An 18,920-nucleotide genomic window follows, 5' to 3' on the forward strand; every position below is an offset into this window, starting at 1 on the left:
CTTGTTTACACAGGGCGTCGGGAGAACATGGCAGCCCGGGCGTGCTGGTCACTCGCTGTCATGCGTGCTCGCTCCTCCCGTGCTGGCGGTGGGATAGCCCCGCCGGGCCTGCAGCCTCCCGCCCCGGCTTCATCTGCGCACCCTCCCCTAAAATCGCTGTGCGCCCTGCTCTGGTTGCACCCTGGCTAAATAGCTGAAGTCTGGCGTATTTTTAATGATACTTTACCGTGCCTGCAAAATGTACTGGGTTTGCTCTGGTGTTCCTATTTATCTGTTACCTTTTTGGATGTACTCTCTCATGTCTCTCTTTCCCCACTTAAATAATTCAGTTCTTCCTTCTGCATGGTCCCTCCCTTATGGCTAGTCACTGTCATGTTCCTTGTGACTTTTTTTTAACCGTTTAACTTCTTCAGCAAAGACGACTAAACCTTGCCAACTGTCAGTTTAAAAGCAATCAATTTGTGAGGAGGGTTCTCCATCTGCTGAGTTCATCTCTTGTCGTGCTTTGAAGTTGTCTGCCGTGTGCTGATAATTATTCACCTTTGTTGCAATTTAATCATAAAGCTTTTTGGCACTTTCTGATTAGTGTATATATGCGTCAAACTTCGAGACCCTCCTAATTAATAAAGACAAATAGCATGAAATGAAGTTGAGCCCAGGGATATAGGAGTGTAAGCGTCAGAGAATTCTCGAGACCCATAAAAACAACGCTCTAACAATAAAAATCCAAAGCAATTCAGATATTTCTGTGGCCTAAAAAAATGTAGAAATAGCATGTTTTCATCTTTCGTGCTATAACTTTGAAATGAGGCAAAAGTGTGAACATTGGTGATTTGGGGAAAGCTTGGAGAATGTGAGCTTTGGATTGCTCTATAGAAATGTCTGTTGTTAGGGTATGTTGAAAACCTCATCGTTGTTTGAGAGGGGATATCTTTAAGCCATCTGTTACATTGAGTACTGCAGGAGAGATCTGGGTCAGTGGCTGTTATCATAAAACTTAACTTTTTTTCAAGAATCTTAAAGAAATTAAGTCTACAAAACTGTAAGTCATGGGTCTGATCCAAGACCCTCTTCCTCCCTCTCCCCTTACTCCGTCTCTGATAGTGGACAGGATCAGTTGCTTTAGGAAAGGTTCCGGGAACAGGACAGTGATTTTATATGGTACCTTCAGTGACATACTCTTTCCATCTCTCAGGTTGCAGTAATATCTGGTTCAGAAGGTCCCTAAACTTCAGACTGCCTGTGCATCTTTGTGTTTAATAGTTCTGTAAGCCATTCAGGGGCTTTACCTCCATAAAGCTGTCTAACTTAAATCTTGTAACTTACTCTTTTGTCCTCTAGAATATCCTATGAAAATGAATTACATAGTTTGTGTGCACTACTTCCTTTTGTGTGTGTGTTGTTTTTTTGTTGTGTGTTTTTTTTTTTTTTTAACCCGCTTCCTCACCATTTAATTTCATCCTTCTCTGCTCTTTTATTATGTAAAACGATGAATAATTGCTCCCTACTCTGGCTTGTGGGGGTGTGGAAATGGATGTTAAGGACCAACAATTGACACTGGAAAGAAAGTGCTGGTACAAAGCAGGGGTATGTTTATGAGACTTCTGTCAGAGGGAAGAGAAGGTTTCAGGGGATCTTTAAATAGAGAGCAGTGGGAAGAGAGCCTGCTAATAGGATGAAATACGGGAAGGTCCAGAAGAAACCTGCTGAAGCCAGAAAGCTTTTTGCAGAACGTTAATATTTTTTTAAGTGATTATAAGCTTGTATGTTTTGGGGCTCCTCAGCTTTAGCTGTTGACGTTTCAGAGCAAACTTTGGATGGTCAGATTATCAAATTAAATATGCATGGAAGGAGTTCCTCTAGTTTTTCTCTGGATTTGGTACATCATTAATTTGGTCCAATGTAATAATTTCTGTGCATTCAGCAATAAAATTATTGCCTTGTTGCATGGAAACTTTAAAGTATGACATGGCCAGGACTACTTGCTTTGATGATTCCTCATTTTGATTTCCTTTTCTATAACTTTTAGTGGTTGGTGTAATTTATAAGGTACTATAAATTGCATGGATTGTCTGTTTTGTTCCCCTGACCTTGTGGATGCAAAGATTTACTTTGTATCCTCTCTTTGAGCATACCCCCTGATTCTTTAGCTTTTACAAGTTTATTTTTTTTCACTGTCAGCTTTTGCAGTAACTCAATTTTTCAGTTTTTAGACTTGTTCTGGGTTTCAAAAAACAAAAAAAGTTTGTAAAAATTATCTGGGAAAATGTCTTAAAAAAGAACTTTAAGTCAACATAGATTTTTACAGTGTGCGCTATGGTTTATATGTATTGGAGTGATAGTGACATTTACTGGTATATTTGAGGTGCTGCCTATGAAGGAGCACCTTTGTACCCTTGGAAGCCTTGTTACAGTTAACGGGATTCTGCAGTGATCTTGGCCGGTGTATTTCTGTACGTATAACTAATTTCATTTTCAAGCTGACTTCCTTAACTTTTTTTTGATTAAACCAAAGGAAGGCCTTTTTGAAAAAAGTTGTGTGTGATGCTACTGCTGGCTGCAGTCCTGCTCTTGCGGTTGCATCTGTGTAGGTATCCGCATAAATCTCTCCTCAGGATTTGGGATGCTAGCTGAATAAAAGGGAGACGTTGTTCCGAGTACTCTTATATTTCTTCTGAGTGCTGTGGGAGCAGCTGCCTCTGGTCACTGCTGCCCAGTCTTCTGCATGTTTGTCTTGTTTTCATGTGTGGGTACGAGTGTGTGCATCTTTTTTTCAAGCATTGATTCATTGGTTTGTTTGGTTTTTTTATAATTTAAATAAAAGTGTACTAAAACTATTTGCAGATTTAAATTTAGAGTTTTGTTTTGAAGCCAGTCCTAAATAACTTCACTTTGAGTCTGGCCTAGTAGAGGTGATACTCTGCCGTCCTTTCCACACTGTTCTTTCAATTATTTTTAATTCTGTTGAGCTGCATGTTTGCTTCTCTATTAACTTGACAGGTGGTTATACACAAGGGGATCGACTTAAGATTCTGTTTTTTTGTGGGACTACTACGCGTTCATCACAGTTTGATTTGAAGCATCTTTAAGCTTCTCTGGTAGCTGCTGAAAACATAAGAGGAGTGTTTGGATTTCTTGCAGGCAGACACTTGGATACATAATGTAGGCCATATAAATGTACTATTAAATATGTAAATAAACTGTTTGGCGTTTTGCAGCCTTTATGACAAGTGCCCTGTAGCCTCTGAAGGCTACATGCTGTAATCGATCTTCTTGACCGGTGAAAACTGTCAAAAACTTGAGTCTTCGTTGTGTCTTTTGTAGCAGTAAACAGCTAGAAGCTTCTTGCTGTTGAAGCAAAGAATGTGGCTTCAAGATTGGGATTTTTGGTTTTGTTTTTTTTGAGGGTGGGAGTACCTAGACTTATTTTTGTTTTCCTGTGAGATATGTATAAAAATAACGGATGATGCAGTAAAGCTGTTTTCCTTGCTGTAAGGGATATTCCAAATGTTTCAGAACTAGTTTCTTTCTGCATTTTCCATGACCAGGAAGAACAGGATGTCAGATCCATAACAAAATGATTTGGTCATCCTTCTTGGAAAAGTTAGATTCCCGCCCCCCCGATGTCATTCCTTATTTTGCTTTGTTGTGAGCACCTGTCCAGAGAGGAATTAAATTTGTAGTGTGTGGTGGGTTTTTTTTTTTAATCTTTCTGCGTGTTGTTCTGTAATTCAAAAATACTTTGAACCAGCTTCTATGCCGGCTAATTGTATCACCAGGGATAACCTGGTTTCTTACAAACCTGAATCATCTCTTACTTCAAGAATCTGAGTCTAATTGTCTTTTGGCCTTTTTGTCTCAGTTAGTCTTGGGAAATGTAAATTTTGGAACTGGTTTCTGAAAGTGGCTAGGCAGTCTTTTCCTTTTACAGAAGTCACATTAGTTGTGACTTGCTAGGGAGAGGATGGGGAACAGATTCAGTATCCTACTGAAAGTCGAGGGAGAAGCAAAAAGGCTTCCACAAGGACATACTGCTTAGGGAAAGGGAGGAGAGCGAACGCTTAGCTGGTTCATTCAAAAAGGGGTGCGCGTTTGTTTTAACTTAGAACTTCTAAACCAGACTGAACTGAAACTCTCTTAACTTCCCACTTGCTGGCCAGTGGGCTTGCCTTTTTCCCCACCCTGTCAGGTTTTTGAAAAGGTTACTGAATAGCAATACTCTTAGTATGAAGTCCAAATCCTGTTATATAAAGACTCTGGGTCTTCCATTTATTCCTTGCCTGGACTGTTCATCAGTCTAAAGGTACTGTCCTTTTAATGAATGCTAAGATTTAGCATCTCACTCATTCTTCTGTATATTTTCCCCTGCAAGGTTCTTACTATGAATTTCTGCTGGAACTGGAAAATGAGGCTTATCATTTATGTTCCTGCATTGCCCTATCTTCACTTCTATAGGTAATTGGTAATTCATGTAGGGATAAATTGGTGCAAAAGTCATCTAAACTTCTTGTAACCTAGGAGACAGAAGTAGCAGTTTTTTGGCATAACCTGGTCTAGTACACAGTATTAAGTGTTTTCAGTTGCTACAATTTGGCAGCTGTTTGGCCACCTGTGTGGGATTATAGTACATAAAATATGAATATACAGTACATGTGGTCTAGTATATGCTTGTTTATTTGCATTAATATACTGCATGAGAACCAAATTAGCTTTGTGACATGCTTAAGCTATGCAAAGGTACTACATGAATCGCTATATGTTCTTACATAGGTACAAGTCTGAATTGCAGGAATAATGCTGATGTTTGAAACTGGTTGGAGGCTGTGCTTCCAAATTAAAATACAATTTCCATTCTTTGGACTTCTCTTCTGGGTTATGATTGCTTGGCAGTATTTCTAGTGTGGATGGAAAACGGTAGAAGAGGCAAAAGTCTTTTTACAGTAACAATGATTTTTAAATTTTTCCTCCTGATTGGTTATTTTAGTGTATTCATAAACAGCTGTTTTTCTACTTTATGTATTTCTGAATTTAAAGACTTTTGAAATTGGTGGTAATTGATAGGCAGGTAAGGAGTAGGCTTTTTGTGCTAAAAGCCTGGAGGGTGACAGGTGTATATGGCTCCAGGGACGCTTGCTAAAGACTTTCCAGCTTGAATCTTGTTTGAGGAGCAGAGGAGGTCTTTGCTTTCTTTTTCATCAAGGAAAATATTGATAACCAAAAAGTGGTGCTAGCTTTACAAATGAAACAACGGAAAATAAAGTATTACTGTGTTGGTTTTTTTGTGCTGTTACAAATGAAATATTTTTAAGTATGAATCATGCTTTCTCATGTCAAGTTGACTGCCTATGTAAGCAAAAAATGCCTTAATTTTTTTTTCTAAATTGCATATTTTTTTTTCCTTTCTTTTGGAATATATCTTGTGCTTACTCTGCTACTACTATGACAGTGATTTAAGATGATCTCCTGTTCTTCAGTTTCATTTCATGAGAATTAATTGCCTAGAAAGCTGCTGTCAGAATTTATTCTCCTTTTTATATGTAAGGGTGAAAAATACGAATATCTTACTCTGTTGTGTCAGGTTTGGTTTTTCTTTTTTTGTTTGGGGTGGGGTTTTTTTGTAGTTGTTTGTTTGTTTGCTGTGGTTTTGTAGTAATCTGCCATCCACTGTGTAGCTACTGACTTTTTGTGGTAAGTTGGTATGGCAAGATAAACAATGCCTTTCTGAGCACATTTTTATGGCGTGCTGAAGGATCCTTAATACCTTGATAAATGAAAGTTTTTAAACAGTTTTTGCATAGGTTTTTTTTTTTTTTTTTTGTTGACTTTCTTGCTTAGTTGACATTCGGTTGGGGAGATCACAACTGTAATTTTTACTAGTGTACCTAAGCTATTGTGCCTATGGAGATTTCCATGCTCGTAGGAAGCCCAGTTACTCTGCATGAATCTGAGCTAGCTTTTCCCTATATGTGCAAGATTAATTTAGTTTAAGCTGGCTGCCCACTATTGAAAAGCAGGCTTATTGAGTTTACCCACTGGAGTATTAATTGTAAGTTTGTTTTTTTTTTTCTTCGGTATGTGTTGGAAGATCCTGTTTTCTTGCAGACCTTGGTGATTGTGCTAGCTTTCTAAATGGATGGATTTTATTAAAAATGTTGGGCTAAATTCTGGCTTCTGTTATAAAGCATTGATCTCAGTGGAGTTACTTGCAAGGGTAATTGATATCAGATTGGGTTCTTATGTCTCACATGGAATATGTGCTTTCTGTTGTACAACTAAGAAGCCAAACTTCTTGGTTTGCATCTTGAAGTAGTAAACTGCTCCTCACAGCCCAAGGTTTACGAACACAGATTATTTGTCTCTTCCAAAGACAGGATATGAGTAATAATATTTATTCAGAATAAATAAATAGCAGTTGTTTAGAAACAAAGCACTGCTGTTAATCTAGTTTTAAAGAAATTCATAAAGAGGGAGGTTATATGTCTTTGTAAGTTCAATGAGTCCATGGTATACCCAAATTAAAGCATTATGATGTGGAACTACTTTTTTTTTGGACTCATAAGAATGTCTTCTAAAGGAAAAAAGAGGAACTGCTGCAATACTTTTTATTTCAAAGAAAACTGTAGATTAGAAATTAGGTATGTATTTGTGAGATGTATATTATATATGCATTGCTTTAAAAAGGCAGTATGTTTGAAAGCTTTATGAAACTAATTATGAAACTTTATGAAACTATAGCTTTATGAAATGTCTATGAAACTAGTAGAACAAAGAAGAAAATGTAATGAAAAAAAATCTCCTAATTTAATAGGAAAACAATAACTTTAGAAAAGCTGCACTAACTCAAACGTATGTATGTCTCAAAAAAACTAGTTGATATATGACCTCAGTGAGAAATTCATGATTTTGGCCAGTGGAAAATATCTAAGGATATTTGTTTTTAGAATTGTGTGAAATTTAACAAACTGTAAAGAACCAAACTGAAATTGTATTACCTTAGTATTAAAAGTTAGTGTAAAACTTGTGTTGTATGGCAGTATTCAGTGTTAACTTTACCAAGGTCAGCACATTCTGTCACATCTGTTGTGTTCACTGATGCCCTCTTGATGTAGAAACGTAGCATGCAATAGCTTTCATAAATGTTGGAAGACTTTTGAATATAAACTGTGCAAATAACTTAGTTAAAATTATTTTGTGTTTCAGCCACCTCTGCCTAGCTGTTTAACAGGAGCGGATTGTGAATTTAAGCCTTTGATAACCTCAGGCTATCAGCATTACTGTCTTCAGGATAGATAACAGCTCTCAAGCGTCTTCAGGGGATGCACCATGACATCAGCAGTGATTGACACTGGAGGCCCTGGCCTGGAGTTCGACAGCAATGGAATAAAAAATCAAGAGGTTAGAAAAAATAAGTAGCATTTATTTACTAACCAACTTTACACCTTTTATCTTAATTTGAAAGAAAAACTCACTGTAAACTTGCTGTGAAAGCAAGTGAAATGGATTAGAGATTGTTGTGTGAGGAGAAAGAGAGCAGCCCATTTTTCAAATATATTTTATTAGAAGATTTTATTATCACAGAGAAGTGGGAGCAGTAAGTTTTGAAGTCTGCAGTACAACCGTAGACTGGGTTTACAAAATTAAATTCTATACAAAGCATCTTTTTAAAGATCTAAGATGTGTCTGGAGGTGTAGAATGAGATGAGCAGAACAATACAAGGACCTTTTCAAAGTTAGCCAATGTGACCTATTTGCTCATACTTTGCATTCTTATCAACAAATAATAAATACATTCTACTATCCTGTAGGTCATAGTAAATTGAATCTGGCAGGGTTCCACTTCTGCAACATTTTAACAGATTAAATGTGCTGTTACAGACATTTTGATCCTTAAATAAGTAGAGATAGGCATATGGGCTTTGAAGTAGCCAGTTCTTTTCTGATAGCTTACGTACTTAATCCAAAACATGAGTGTTCATAAGATACAGGTCAGATGTAGGTATGTTGCAGTACACACGCAAAGCCTTGATTACATTTCATGTAGCAGAGGGAGAAGAAACACTTCCCATAGCTGAATGTCTTGATTAGAAAGCTTGCTCTTTTTCAGTGTCTTAAAGGTGTCTGATGCTTTAAATTTTAAGTGCTTAAGGCCAGGAAAATATCTTTGAGATTCAGGAAGGTCCCTTTGGTGGATGATAAGCTATCTTTTATTTTTTTTAATCTCTTGCTTTAGAAGAAAATTTCCTTTAAAAATCTTTAAAATTATTATCATTATTCCATAAAATATGTAATAGCATAAGAGGAAAATATTGATGTAGCATTCAACAGTGCAGTATTTAGTGTGTTTTTTTTGGTTTTGTTTTGTTTTGTTTTCTTTCTATAGGAAAATGAGCCAGTTTCTGAATTTCCAGCAGTGATTGTGGAGCCAGTTCCTAGTGCCAGACTAGAACAGGGTTACGCTGCTCAGGTCCTGGTTTATGATGACGAGACTTACCTGATGCAAGATGTAGCAGAGGAACAAGAAATTGAAACTGAAACTGTGGAAACAGGTAGACTTTATTATAATTTTTTTTTTCATGAGATTTTCTTACTTTTAGAAGTCCCTGAGGAATGTGACTTTGTATTTACCCACAGGATGGAGATCCTGACCTGGGTTCACATCTCTTCACTCTAAACTTAGTTTTACTTAGCTTCAGTGGTGACAGGATTGGGGCTTGGCAGGTAAAATTGTCACCTTAGGTTCAGGGCATTGCATTGTAACACTGTGTACCCTCATAATTAGGCAGATCTTCATTTATGTCTTTGTTACCTATTTATGCAGGGGGTTAACTAGACAACTAAACTTGGAGGTTTTAAAAATCAGCTGAGCCAGGAAGCTGGTTAGAATTTAGTTCCACGATGTTTCTGAGCCAAATAACTGCAGGGCAGCTGGCAACATGGACTGCGCGGCTCTATTTACCCATGTTCCAACTCTTCCCTCTTCCATGAGCTCTATCCTCTGTCCCTTGCTATCCTGCCTTTTTGGTCCAAGAGTGATTTTATTGCTGGTTTAGTGGCAGGAGTGTGTGGCTGGCAGGAATGGAGTTGGACTGTCTTTTTATGGGCAAAAAGCCTAATTGAAATTAACTCGGCTATACGGTAAAATAACAAGTAACAAATGAAGAAAGGAGTAGAGCTTTGGTCTTAAAGCGTGTGACCTGTTTAGCGATAAGTGTGTATCTTTCTGTACACCTCTCTCCAAAGAACATGATCGGGAGCTTTGAACTTTCTGAGGGGAACCAAAGTCTGTTTATCTGAAGAAGCAAAAGTTTTGCTCCTACGGGAGCCTAATTACATCTGACTACCAGGCTGCTGCTGTGCTGCAGTTCCTGTTGTCCCTTCCACTTGCTTTCTTGTGCTACTTCTCATACTTGTTGAACCTTTTTTAGCCATTTCAGTATGCTAATTTTGCAAGAAAAAACAGCAGGGAAACCCTCAACTGTTCCGTATTTTTGTTGGATTTTGTTGGATTCTGTATTTCTGCTAGATTAGCATGCTGACATGGCTCAGCCAAGGGCCTGATGGGCTGGGGTAGAATAGATAGAACTGCAACCAAAGGGAGGGCAGGTCCTTTTGGGCACTCCATACTGAACTGGTGAGACCGCTTGACTAGAACATGGAGCGTGTATGTTCCTATCCTTGGGCTGCCTAATTTAGAGTTGGAGTTTGAATTCGTGATGTCAGGCAAGCAAAACAGAGCTGAGAGACTCTTCTCTCAGTTGCTTAACTTTGCAGCCCAGTAAATATATGTAAATTCCCATCAGATTAGGTAGGTTTCAGTTCAAATTTCTCCCTAAGTAGTGGATGCAATTGCTCATACATCTTTCTGAATCTGGATATTAATCTCCTGTAGCACTGCGTCAAAAATCACATGCATCAACTTCTTAAGATGTGCATGAACTAATGGTTCAGGTTTTGGGAGAATACTTGCAATTCCAGTTTACTCAAATGTGTTTTGAATTAAATATGCTAATTGCAAGTTCAACAAATTCATGTAAAGAAAGGATATGAAATAAGTTTTTTTTTTTTTTATTTTTGACTATGGTAATAAAACTTTTAAGGTTAAGGTAAGTGAGAACTGAGGGTGTTCTTCCCAAGAAGCTGAGTTTTATAAATTAAACTTGTATTTGAAAACCTTTGAGAGCTTATACTTTGAAGGCTTTTGCATTCAGAAGTGTTGTTCTTTTAAACATTAAATATGCTATTTCTTGTAAGATTTTGGTAGAGTAATGGCTAACAGAACAGTTCTTTTACGATAAAGAGCTACTGCAAATGAACTCTTATGTTTTTAAGTATCATTTTCTGGCCACAATAAATTGGTGGAAATGACAATTAAAAACTTGTAGCTCTTCTGTAGGAATCTTTTTTCTTTTTTTTTAAGCTACTGTTCAAAGAAAGAGACATGTGGCTGCTTCCAAGTCGTGATATTTGAAAGTACAGTCTTAAAAATTATAGGGTAGTTGATATGATAATTTGGTGAGTATGTGGCTGGAGATGTTAAGGGATGTGTCTTGACTGCAGATAGTTTGGTGTGGGGTTTTTTTTTGTAATATCACAACAACTTTGACGTTAATATGTCCTTAAAAATTTAGTATAATAATAAAATGTTCAAATATTTAAAATGTTGTTTTAATAGTTTTAATATAAAAATTAAAGATAATGTGCACTAAAAAACAATTTACAGTAGTGTAGAGGAGAAATTAAAGTCTAATGAAGATTTAAAAAACTGTTAATGAATATTATCATTTGTGATTCCAAAAGGTCTTTGGGGAGAGAGGTAATCTCCCCTTGCACACCCATTCCCATACTCCAACTTTTCATTATTATTTGTATAGTATATACATCATTAATACAGTGCAATTTTCATGGTGTAATTATACATGACAGCGAGTAAAGGTTCTTGCACAGAATTTGTATCTAGTGTTGATGAATGAAGTGCTTGGTTTAGACTGTTCTGAGGGAGGCAGTCTTGTGGGGCATGTGTTTTAACCGACACGTTTTGGTACAGCCAGGAGTCTTTCTGAATTCATTGCTCATACAGAGAGGTAAAATGGGTGGAGAGAAAGTATAAAAGCCCAAAGAAACATTCATTTTGGTAATGCGCCATTATTAGCAATAAGTTGCAGGAGAGTGAATCTGAGTGCGTTTTTTAATTTTTATTTTTGTAGGGGAAGGGAAGAGAAGAGATACTGGGCTGTGGGTAGGAGGCAATTTGATGTTGGAGAGGTTGTAAAAGGTGCCATAGTAAATGAGAAAGCAGGCTAAGGCAGAAACAAGTAAACAAGGTATAATAATGTTTATTTAAAGAGCATTTTAAGATGCTAATTTTCTGAAGTACATACCTTTATTATGCTAATGATCCTAATTTAGATAGGTGCAACAGTTTGATTTCTGGGCATCTTAAAAATCTATTGTTGCTAAATTAGTCTCAATTGATTCTACTTCATAAATGTCAGAATTAATTGCTATAAAAAAATTCACATTATTTGATAAACGTATAGTTGTTGCACCAAGAAGAGTAGACTTAATACCTTTTGTGGTTCTAGACTCTACAGTCAGCATGGTAAATACTAACGACCCATCTTAAAGAAGTCTTGGCAGTATTTGAAATGATACATATCCACATAACATAATACACGCCCAGTTGTCAGTATCTCTACTGTTGGCCATGGACCTGATTTTTTTTTTTTTTTTCCTTCTTGTGACAGTCCGCTGGCAATTCCAATGCCTACTGATTTACATGCTTTACAGTGTTACAACATGCATATTCCAGGAGCCTCCAGCTACTCTGCAGTTAATCTAAAGCTGCGTAATTTACTAAAATGTAGCATTATTCTAGCCTTCAGAGATAGGGATCAGTACCCTTTGTGATAAATGTAGTGGGGCAGCTGATGTTGTAAAATTTACTTAGGACACTAAAGAGACGATTTGTGCCGTGCATTGAATGGTTCTATTTGTGGTTTGCTATTCTGCGATTGGATTTGAGACTGTGTGGACTGTAAGGACTGTCAGTGCTGATCCAGGGGCAGAATCAGGACCTGTAATGTTGTTTTGTATTAAAAAACTTCTTGCATTTATGAAACCACAATTCAAATAAAATAAGCCATATAATCATTATAAATAGCCATATCTATAAATGCAGATGAATTTTTAGTTAATTCTAGTGGAGTGTGGGTTTTTTTGCCTGTCAGATGCCAGTTTCCCACTAATCTATCTTGATTCATTAATCAAGGATCATTAATTATAATTAATCCTTTAACTACAAAATTAATCCATTAACTATAAAAGTAAAACCCAAGAGTCTTTTAACAAACAAGAAAGACTTAATGGTTCAAGTTACTTTTTTTTGTCCTATTCCAGAAAAAAATGCCTGTTTGCTTGGAATAGAAAAAAATCTTGACAAAGGAGTTTTCTAGGAAAAACAAAATGTAGGAATTTTGATCTTTTCAGGTGACCTTATGACATTCTCAGTGGAAGTAGCGAGTGCCTTTTGTAATGTTTGAAAGGGAAAGTATAAGCTTTAGATTGACACAATGTTTATATTTCTTTTCCTATGTGTGTGATACTGTTCTTAGGAGCTATACCTTTAGACTATTGGGGACTGAGTTACAGTCTTAAAATTTTGTTTACGGCGACAGTGAAAGTGTTCGTATCATAAACAATACATCCTTCTTAACAATTTTTTTAATAATATCCACATTTTGTTGGCTTCCATTTCCTGAGTAGTTATCTGTCCTTAAAGTAATTAGCCCTTCAGTTTTAGGATTTATTCAGCAAAACCTTTGTAGTTTATGTAACAGCAGAAGCTGCTGTCTTTAAAGAAGCGGTCAGTCTGAAATTAACAGTTGCTATAGTTCTGTTTGTCTGTCTTGACACAGAACCCATAACGTGGATGTGTAGGTGAGTTAATGGGATAATGTAATCTTTTTTAGGATTTACCGTATGTGCAGTGCTGAAGGTACCACAGTCATGATCTGCAGATCTTATATATGGATAATGCCTAGTCTTTCAGTCAAATAAGGCATTGGATGAGTATTTAAATAGGATAATGCTGTTTTAAAAATGCCAAGTTATCTGGAACGTTGTTGTTAAAATGGGTTAGTACTTTCTGAACTCCCTTCATACTGATCTTATGCCTGCACGGGTACTACTTTTCTTCTGTGTTACCTCACTTACGATGCATTTGCAAAACCAGTGTTGTTTACAAATCTCGTTGAACAGTAGGCAGCTATTAATCAAATGTTGCTGTAAGTACAGTAAAGCTTGATCCCTGAGAGGTATACCAAAATCATATTGCCAGTATAGACCTTGATTTAATTGATTCAGTGAATCTAACTTCTTGTATCAATAGTATTTTTCCCCTTATTTTTTTTATTAATCATCAAAGCTGCGAGTACAGGTTTGGGATTTTTTTTCTCACAACTTTAAAGAGGAAACAAAACTACTGCTTTTGAGAAGTTGAGATATCATTCGACTTGTGAACTGTCACCACATTTTTTAATTTGATGTTCCATCAGAAATCCTCCCTGTGGTGCAAGTTGAAAGTCTGTTTTAATTCTAAAAATGTTATTGCCACAGGGGGGTAGAAGATCTGCATGAAAAAATGGGGATCTGAAAATGAGCCCCTCCAGGATTACGATCTGATGGAAAAATATTGAGCTACAAAGACAACGATGATGGTATGTTTGTCTATAATATCTTAATTTTTTTTTTCCCACCAGGAAGTTCAGTTGAAACTATCATGTAAACTGATAGTCATCCTTAAGGAGGGAGGAGGTTGAATAAATAGTGAGTTTAGGCTTAACTCCTCCCCTAATTTAAACAAATGCATGAATAAAAGATATACCTTAAGGCAAATCTTCTTTTACAGAGGAAATTTCAGGTTACTACTTACACTGTTATCACTGTGGGAACCAGTTTTGTATATCTATGTAAAGCATTTAGTTATTACCTGTTCTTCTTTCTGCCTCTATATGTCTTCTCTCATTATGATTGAAACTGCTTCCTTCTCACTTCTTTTATGTGAATTTGAGCCTGTGAACTCTTTTGTTTATCTCAGATAAGTTTTCATCAGTTGTTAAATACCATATACTAAGAACTCAGTATTAGATCTGATTAGAATCTTACCTTTGATTATGGCATGTGTATGTAAGGGATAAACAAAACAGTGTTATCATCATCAACCAGTGTTAACATTCAGTTATCATAAACGTGTTATCATGTTATCATATCATCCAGACATTATTTGATTAAACTGCCTCTTACAAAAAATGAGTTAACACGAAGATCTGGTGTACGTTTTGGTAGTGATGACATATCCTATTGATTGAACTTCATTTCCTTACACTGACAGCTTGATGAGAATTTTAAAAGTGGAGAGCAGTTTGGTTTAGAAGACTGTGCTGACTACAAACAAGAGTTTGGACATTCTAACAACTTGATTAAACTCTCAGCTTAAGTTAGTACTGCCTTCATCAAAGAGCTAAGATGAAGCCCATTAGCTAGATAAAAGCAAGATAAAACTTTGCATGCAGTACTTGCTCTACTGCAAGAATTAGATGTCTCTAACACATTTATGGGTTAAGAATTTATCCTTTGAATGTGAGCTAATTTTATTTTTGACACCATGCTGCTGCTACATCGGTGTGAGTTCTCACTCTGCCAAGAAACCCATTGCGTTTTTGCTAGGTAAATATTGATGACAGTGTAACAAAGTGATCCCCCTCCCCTTGCATGTGCTATTGTATAGCACTTGGAGCAGTTATGCCGAGGGCATATACATCTGTTCTCAGCAACATTCTTAATTCAGAAACAAAATTCAACTGCACCTTAAATTTTATGTCATCTTTGCCGATGTTTCCTTTTCTGAGAAATTAATGAAAAGAGCTGTGTGGCTGCTCTATGGATGATAATATTTTTATGTAACAGTAACAGCCTGGTTGTGGTGTCCAGTTCTTCCTAGATTTCAGGTTTCTGCCTTGCTGCGTTCAGTGCTCCATTCATACTGAAAGAACACTGCAAGACTAAGTATTTTGTAATAAAGCCTCATTTAACTACACATTTCGGGCATAACTTTTATTTTCTGAGGCTGATGTGAGGCTTGCTAGTGTGGGGCATTATGGGTTGGACTTCAGATATACAGAGGCATTCCCCTCTAAACTTCCAACTCCAGTTGCAACTGGGAGTGAGAAATTGTAGGATGCTATTATGAAGGCTCAGCCACAGCTTTTTAGTAATGTAAGCTGAAAAATTTTGTGGTTTGTATCTTGAAATTAGAATGCAATATGGCATGCCAAAACTATCGTGGTATGAGCGCACAAGAGTTAGTGGTCTTTATTGATCAAAAATATAGTGACAAACTTGAAAGTAATAATTTTTAAAGGTTGATCTGCATATCAAAAGGGAGATTGTAGTTGACGACAAATTCTAGGATCACAGTAAAGCCATACGTGTTTGAGCAGGACATTTAGTCCTTATAAAGATTCAGTGGGCTTATAGAATAGACATTTGTTGTTATCAGAGAAGTCTTAAGGAATTGTAAATGCCCTGTCACGAACAGGGGAATTGCTCAACAGTGGCATAGTTCATATGCCAGCCTATTACCGATCTCAAATACTGTCAATTTTGTAAAATCATGTAATGTGCTATGCAAATACCTGATTTATAATTATCTGCTAGACTGCCCTGAAATTAAAGAATTTCATTATAAGGCAGGGAAGTGCATATATCAATTTTTTTTTTTGAGACAGCGCCAAGTTTTTCTTATTCTGTATTCATAAGTAATAATGCTGGAATGTAGACACTTGGTATTTTGAGTAACTCCTTTTCTATTTGTCAAAGGTAGTATCAAATCCTGAGAATACATTTGCTTTTCTGTGTGGAATCACTAATTGCCATATGAATAGTGACACCAGGATCCCGAGTCCACTTAAAGGTGCAGACTGTGACGGACTCGTGGCTTTGGTATTATTGGACTTAATACGGTGTAGTCAAGAAGATAAGCTTGGCATGGTCACTGAGCCCTTTCCTCAGCATCTCCCTGGCTGCTCCAGGGACACTTTGTGGTTATTTTGCTATTACTTTTGCAGTTTTCTACCGTGGAATCCACAGTGGATGGTAATGATTATGCTGATTTGCTGATAAAGGAGACTGCTGCATCTTTTTGCATGTTTCTGGAATCTAACTGTTAAAAATGTTTCTTTGTATCATTACCCTGCAATGCACTAATAATTATCAACAGTTTGATAGCCTGCTGTTGAGGACAGCAACTACTTCTGTGATTATTAGATGTGAATTTCTCCAGGATCCTGGGCAAAACTGACCTTTCTGTAACTATTTAAAATTTTTAGGCGGTTTCAGCACTCAGGACAGGACATGCCTGGACTTCTGAAGTTACTTGAAGCTTTTTAGCTTGGTTGGCGTTTCAGTATTGTTCCTCTGTTATCATTTGCAATTTCTCATGCAGACTGCAAATACTACCCTCAGACTACTTACTTAACTGAAGTCAAACAAATCACCTCTGTAATAATAAGTAACTGCTTTATGATAATTGCCTTTTCCCAGGGTAGCTTTGTCATACTAGAATACAACTGGAATCCTCTGTGGCTAAAAGTAATTAAATATATGTTGTTTTTTTTTCTTTCTGGTTCATCATTTGCTGTCAGTGAAGGAAAAAGGTGCCATTGGAAGGTTGTACTTTTAGTGTTTCGAGTTACAAAGCTTGTGAAATAGTTTTCCAAGAGAAACTACAGTCTATTACCGGAGAATGTTTTCAACGTATTTGTCAGAATTGTGGGAAATGCAACTTTGCATAGGAGACTATGGGAGAGGAGACTGACAATTCCTCTATAGCCACTGAATGCTGTTTTAGTTTTGAGAACTGTTCAAGGAAATGCTTAAGCTAATTGATGATCCCACTCCCATCCACTTCTGCAAATCTGCTGAAACCTTCCAGTTTTTCATACTGTGAATTTCTACATCCACTGTCTTGCATGCAATTAATCACATCCAGCTTCTTCTCTTGAGTTGTCTTTCACTTTGTCAAAATAATCAGGATGAAGTTTAACTGGTGTATCTTGCAAAGAAGTGGTGAAGCTTATTTCCTTTAATGTGAACAAAGTTGTCCGTATCCCTTAACGAGAAAGCATGAGTTGATAGATATTTTACTCCTGTGTTGATACAAGTAGGGCAATACAATTCACTTGGGTGTTCCTGTTGTCCAAGTTCCTTATTTACCAAAGACTCTGAAGTGCATAGGGATGGAGGTGCTGTCAGCTAAAAAGGTGATTACTTGTTGTTGTCTTGAAATTACTTAAGACTTACACTTACTACATTCCTATGTGTCATGAGCATAGTTTTGAATGGTAGCTTTCCTGCATATTAGAACAAACATGTTACCTTTTTTTTTTTCCCCCTGGCAGTTGGTAGATGTAGCATGTGATGAGCACGTAGGTCTACCTGGAGATTTTGACAGCTGAGCTTGTGGTTTAAAAAATTCCAATAAAGCTTAGTCTCCATACACTCTAACAGTTTTAAAAAAAAAAAAAAAGTAGGCTAATAAATATATTTCTGTCTGACAAAGAATGTTTGGGGATCTGTTTCTATGTATTTTTTTCTACTTTTTTCATGCCAGAGAAACATAAGTTAATCTGCAATTTCATGTGGTCCTGTTACATTACAGTAAATACTTCTTGCCTCATTGGGCCACCCACCACTCTTTGAGTAGATTTTGGCATCCCTCTTTGTTAGCCTTCTGCCTAGAAAGGAGGCTTTAAGAGATTAAAAAGTTAAGTGCATGTTTACTTTTTTCTCTATTGACTGTCTTTTTTCCCTGAAATAGTAAAATTTTATTAGCATTACAAATCAATTAGTGTTCAGCATAAAATACCGAATATCATATAGTTTAAACAGACAGAACTGCAGAACTTCTGGGGAAAATCGCATTCCTCCTTAAAGACAGCGTTACGCTTTAATACTATACTTGTATAAATAAGTTGGGCACAGGTCAGGACGATCGCTTCATAGATGTATTGTAGTTGCTTACATTATAATCGTGAAAGTGCATAGGCTTGGCCTTTTTTCAACTGACTGGAATCCCTTGGGCACCCAGGGGTATCCTCTCTATGTACGATCAGAGGGAGCGAGGAATCAGAATACTGCGTGCAGCTGTTGGAGTCTGTTTCATGTGAACTGGCAAACACTGTGCTAAGCCTGTGCTCGCAGCAGTAAATAAATGCCACTTAGAAAACTGGTATTAAACCGAGAACTTGATGTTTTATATTCTTTATTCATTTCGGACACATGGTGTTTGTCAAAAATTACACACGCAGATTACTTGAATGCACTTAATCAAGGAGCCCACATATCTTAGACAAAACTTCATTCTACCTGTAGGGGGTAGAGGTAACAACTTGGATATGAGTCAAACACTTCAGTTTGTGACTGGAAGTTGCGATCAGTAAACAGTCCTCACTGAATTACGTAGTGAACAGTAAGGCAACAAACTACGAATGCATCTTTTCCAAAGTATGTGAACGTGAGCTCCTATTGACACAGGTCTGGATCTTCAAAGGTATTCAGTGTCTCAGTGCACCTTTTGATCTGGATCTAAACTGACAAACTATTTTAAACTGTATTTTATTGCTGCGGACCTAACCGCTTGAAGAGAAGCGTGGGTAAATTACGATTTTTAACAGCAGTAGGTACATGGGACAAAGTGACGTGAGTACTCAGTATTGCAAGCTAAATCTGTGGTGTTGCTAAACTACACCACGTGAGGTTTCCACTTCAATTTGAGGATACTTTAATGAAGGGCTGTGAAGTTTTATTGCACATTTAAGTGTGTGCCTTCTTAAAATGCCTTTACTTGTCCTTGGGCTTGTCTC

At 36.9% G+C, this 18,920-nt stretch overlaps 1 protein-coding gene across 1 annotated transcript in view; it reads left to right on the plus strand.

Moving 5' to 3' along the window:
• Nucleotides 1-7,209: 7,209 nt before the first annotated feature.
• ELF2 (E74-like factor 2 (ets domain transcription factor)) overlaps nt 7,210-18,920 on the plus strand; it is a 31,406-nt gene continuing 19,695 nt past the window's right edge. The window contains 2 exon segments of the mRNA XM_009328772.1: nt 7,210-7,395; nt 8,381-8,546. Of these exon segments, the coding sequence (XP_009327047.1) occupies nt 7,324-7,395; nt 8,381-8,546 (238 nt within the window). The 5' untranslated portion in view covers nt 7,210-7,323.

This window comes from Pygoscelis adeliae, unplaced genomic scaffold, assembly GCF_000699105.1.
Source record: "Pygoscelis adeliae isolate BGI_AS28 unplaced genomic scaffold, ASM69910v1 Scaffold66, whole genome shotgun sequence".
Taxonomy (NCBI): Eukaryota; Metazoa; Chordata; class Aves; order Sphenisciformes; family Spheniscidae; genus Pygoscelis; species Pygoscelis adeliae.